The sequence below is a fragment of the Heterodontus francisci genome, chromosome 30 (assembly GCF_036365525.1).
Source record: "Heterodontus francisci isolate sHetFra1 chromosome 30, sHetFra1.hap1, whole genome shotgun sequence".
Classification (NCBI taxonomy): Eukaryota; Metazoa; Chordata; class Chondrichthyes; order Heterodontiformes; family Heterodontidae; genus Heterodontus; species Heterodontus francisci.
Genome location: NC_090400.1, coordinates 60,422,209 through 60,427,205, shown reverse-complemented (window position 1 = coordinate 60,427,205; position 4,997 = coordinate 60,422,209). Strand labels below are relative to the sequence as shown.

Sequence of the window (4,997 nt, the reverse complement as noted above, 5' to 3'; positions counted from 1 at the left end):
AGGGTCTGGCCACTCTCCAGCCCCACTACCATGAATGCTGACTGGCTCTTTGACCATTGGTTGGGGGCAAGACAGATTTGTAGTACCTTTACTACCATCGTATCTAAGATGAGCCAAATCAGCACAGACCTGTTGACTTCAGACACTCCCATGATTGTGCATCAACCCCAGCACAGGACACACAGAAGGTCAGACTGTCGATCATCTCCTGATGGATTATAGGGTGGGGATGGGGATGAAGCAGAGAGCAGAATTAAGCTTCCCCTACACCCCCCCAAACATCACCTTCTCTCTTAACTGGAGTGTCGACCTGAACAGGGAGATGGGACGAAAACAAAACTACAAAAATACAACAGCGGGTGCCTCTTTTTCAAAGTTCTTTTTATACATATGTTGAGAAATCTTTCAGATGACACTGCATTCAACACCTTAACAAGAGAGCGCGAGAAACGCAATATAATTTTACAGATCTCAACAAATCCTCACAGACTGACAAAAATTACACAATCAACACAAAGAATTGGAAAATTAAAACAGTTTGACTTCTTTTCTCCTTATCCAGTTCTACTTAAAAAATAAATATTTAATTCAAGTGTCAAAGGTCAAGCACTAGAAACAGGGGTCATGATGGAGCACTTGGAATACACTAAACGATCGATCCGCACACTCACATGGCTGCTCTGCTGTCGGGTCGAGTCTATCATAAATTAAACAAATAAAACACACATACAGAGAACATCAAACAGGGAAACCTGCAGGCTCACTCCCGACAGATCACTGGAGAACTAAACACAATCCCAATTTAAATCCAAGTTTCCGATCGAGGACTGATTCGCAAATTAAATAAAGACATGCTCAATATGAATTTGCCTCGAAGCTAGGGCCAGACGAGAAAGAAAGCAGGCGTGTTGTGTTGCCTGGCTAAGATTTACTGGTTTGGAAGTTCAATTTACTTCCAACTGCTTCCCCTCTTTACCTCCCGTCACCCCTCAGAATGGGGACTAAGGTTTGGGACTGAGTGGGCCTAAAACAGCATTTTCAGCCTTCAAAGAACTTCTACTTTTCAGCAGACACACGGGGAGCCAAGAAAGGACTGACGATCACTCTCACATTGCACATGAGATAAACACTCAGCAACAGTGAACCATCACCCTGTCCCCCAGGGACCCTGTCCCCCAGGGACCCTGTCAGCTGTCTCTAGGATGGCAGAGGGGGTGGTTAATGCTGCAATGTGAACTCAGTCCCTCGACCACAAAGTACAAACACAGCTAATTTAAAAAGAATGATGAAATGGGAGCAAATGGCAACATTTGAACGGCTATTCCGACTGGCTTAAGTTAGCACGCAGTTAGAAGCAGGGTTAGTCGAGTTAAGAGTGAGATTTAGTTAACCAGAGTGCCCTGGGATCAGCATTCCCATCAATGCGCTTAGGGTTCTGCGGAGTCGGGCTCCCCGAGGTGGAGGCTATGGAATCGGAAGCAGCAGAGACCTGGACGCTTTCTCATGGGCCGTTCCCATAGGCATAGTCGGCCTTGTTGTGCATCACCAGCTTGTTGTCCACAAAGTAGAAACTATCGGACTGGGTCTGGTAGGGACGAGTGACCATCTCCCGAACTGGGGGTGAGAGGAAAGGAGAATTTGCATTTATATAGAACTCTTCATCACAGGACGTCCACATAGAATTACAGAATGGATGCAGTACAGGAGGAGGCCATTCGGTCCATCGTGCCTGTGCCAGCTCGTTGAAAGAGCAATCCAATTAATCCCACACCCCTGTTCTTCCCCATCACCCTGTAAATGTTTCCCCTTCAACTATTTATCCAATTTCCTTTTGAAATTACTATTGAATCTGCTTCCACCGCCCTTTCAGGCAGTGCGTTTTCCACAAACAGCAATGAAAAAACTGACCAGAAATTCAGTTTTAATGATGTTGATTCAGGGACAAATATTGGCCGAGAGCACTGGGGAGAACTCCCCTGTTCTTCCAATAGTGGGACCTATTTACAAGGGACCTTGTAAATACACCTCAGAAAGCAGACAGGGCCTCAGTATAACATTTTAGCCAAAAGACGGCTCTGCCGACAGGACAGCGCTCCCTCAGCGCCCACCCTCCGACAGGGCAGCGCTCCCTCAGCGCCCACCCTCCGACAGGGCAGCGCTCCCTCAGCGCCCACCCTCCGACAGGGCAGCGCTCCCTCAGCGCCCACCCTCCGACAGGACAGCGCTCCCTCAGCGCCCACCCTCCGACAGGACAGCGCTCCCTCAGCGCCCACCCTCCGACAGGACAGCGCTCCCTCAGCGTCGACACTCCGACAGGGCAGCGCTCCCTCATTACTGGGAATGTTGGTCTGGTCTATTGGGCTCGAGCCAACCTTCCAATTCAGAGGTGAGAGAGATACTTTGCTGAGCCATGGCTGGAGCAGGAAGAGCGAGATGGGTTGCAAGGGTGCAATGGGCATGTTTGGATATTACCCACCTTGCCAGTGCAACGTGGGGATTGGCCACCAGTCCAGGAGAGGCACCACCTCTGCCTACAGCAATAAACGAGGCCTCAACAAATAAAAGCAACACTTGAACTGGTTCAAATGTTTTGATTTTCTGGGGTGGGGGGTTGGAAATAAAGCTTCAAAAAATCAAATAAGGGCTATTTTTGTAAAAGGACCTTCCTGTAAAGCCATTTCCCCAGAAACTCCAGGAGAGAAGAGGGGTTCTGTTAAAGGGACAGTCCTGACTCTTGGTGCTTCTCCAGGTCCTGGTTTCAGTTTCCCCTCAGCTGTAAACCCGACCCAGCCAACGCACATTATTATTCACTCAGGAGGTGAGTGTCGCCGACAAGGAGCCATTTGTTCCCCATCGCTAACTGCCCTGAGACGGTGGTGTCTTAAACGACTGCTGTTGCTTTACATACAACTTAGTGTTTCACTGGGCCATTTCAAAGGGCAGTTAAAAATCAAGCATGTTGGTGTGGAACTGGAGTCACAGTCTCTCGTCATCCCTCTCAGACCAGAGACGGACCGCAGGTTTCCTTCCCTCAAGGGATATTAGTGAACCAGTTGGGTTTTACGACAATCCGATGGATTCATGATTACTTTTACTGAGACTGGCTTTTTATTTACAGATTTTTTTTGTTAAACTGAATTTTAAATTCTCAAATGCCCACAGTAGGATTTGAACTCATGTTTTCGGATTATGTCTAGAAATATAACCATGACACCATCACATCCAACGCGGTTCAAATCCTCTTAGTTCAGCTGGTGTGGGTCACCCACTCCTAGCGAGATTATCACTGCAACTCTGCTCAACACCTTCCCTATCTTCCCTATCGAGGGATACAAGGATTAAAGTATGAGGACAGGTTGCACAAACTTGGCTTGTATTCTCTCCAGTTCAGAAGATTAAGGGGTGATCTAATTGAGGTGCTTAAGAGATTAAAGGATCTTATACGACAGAGAGAACTATTCCCTACGGGGTGGGGGGGGGGGGGGGGGTCCAGAACAAGGGGGCAGAACCTTACAATTCAAGCCAGGCCGTTCGGGGGTGATGTCAGGAAGCACTTCTTCACACAAAGGGAAGTGGGAATCTGGAACTCTCTCCCCCAGAAAGCTGTTGAGACTGAGGGTCAATTGAAAATTTCTGAACTGAGAGTGATGAATTTTTGTTGTATGAGATACAGAACCAAGGCGATTAAATAGAATCAAGCTTCAGATCTAATAGAATGGACTAACAGGCCCAAGGAGCTGAATGATCTCCTCCTCCTGTTGCAAAGTCTCCACGAGTTCTGCAAACAAACTTGGTGAAAATTAGACAAAGCCTTGGGCTGAATCAGGTAATTAATCACTGCCCTAGAGCAGTGGAAACCACCTCCAAGGTATCCAACATTGAAAACTTGAGAATCATTACCAACTAGAAGATAGTTACCCTGGTGAGGCTATTCCCATACTCACTGAGTTCCTCGGAGAGCTGGGGGAACTCGTAGATGTGCTCACATGTGTTCTTGCTGCTGGGGATGCAGAAACCAAACTCAAAGTCAAAGCTCTTCAGCAGCTGGTCCCGGAAGTAGTGTCTCTCGATCATTCTGAAGTTGTTGATGGGTTTGTCGCCCACTGTGAATTCCACACTGCAGACAGAAGGAAGAAGTGATTCAAACACGCACCAAAGCACTGTCCAACATTCCCACAGAGCTGCCTGCGGTTCAGTGGGAAGCACATTCACCCTCGCCTCTCAGTCACAAGGTCTGAGTCCCACTCCAGAGCCGACACTCCCAGTGCAGTACCGAGGGAGCGCCGCGCTGTCGGAGGGTCAGTACCGAGGGAGCGCCGTGCTGTCGGAGGGTCAGTACCGAGGGAGCGCCGCGCTGTCGGAGGGTCAGTACCGAGGGAGCGCCGCGCTGTCGGAGGGTCAGTACCGAGGGAGCGCCGCGCTGTCGGAGGGTCAGTACCGAGGGAGTGCCGCACCGGTGCAGTTGCCAACTTTCAAATGAGACATTAATCCGAAGCCCAGTGATAAGAACATACACAAGAATTAAAAGGAGACCATTCGGCCCATCCAGCCTGCTTTGCCATCCAATACGATCACGACTGATCTTGGGCTTCAATTTCACTTTCCTGCCCGCTCCCCATATCCATTGATTCCTTGCGAGAACAAAAATCTATCTATCCCAGCCTTAAATATATTCAATGATGGAGCATCTACAACCCTCCTGGGGTAGAGAATTCCTAAGATTCACAACCCTTTGAGTGAAGTAATTTCTCCTCATCTCAATCCTGAATAATCGGCCCCTTATCCTGAGACTGTGTCCCCATGTTCTAGATTCCCTGACCAGTGGGAACAATCTCTCAGCTTCTACCTTGTCCAATCCCTTCAGCATCTTGTGGATGTATGCGATCCCATGGCAGTCTTTCAAAAACAGATTACTGGATCATTATCACATTGTTACCTGTGGGATCTTGCTGTGCACAAATTGGCGACCGAGTTTCCTACATTGGAACAGTGACTAA

At 48.4% G+C, this 4,997-nt stretch overlaps 1 protein-coding gene across 1 annotated transcript in view; it reads right to left on the bottom strand.

The window, feature by feature from the left end:
* Positions 1–349: 349 nt before the first annotated feature.
* LOC137346449 (protein unc-119 homolog A-like) overlaps positions 350–4,997 on the bottom strand; it is a 60,995-nt gene continuing 56,347 nt past the window's right edge. Inside the window, exons 3-5 of the mRNA XM_068009899.1 lie at positions 4,830–4,896; positions 3,945–4,117; positions 350–1,614 (exon numbers count right to left, since the gene is read on the bottom strand). Coding sequence (XP_067866000.1) covers positions 1,502–1,614; positions 3,945–4,117; positions 4,830–4,896 — 353 coding nt within the window. The 3' untranslated portion in view covers positions 350–1,501. The remainder of the gene's footprint in view (positions 1,615–3,944; positions 4,118–4,829; positions 4,897–4,997) is intronic.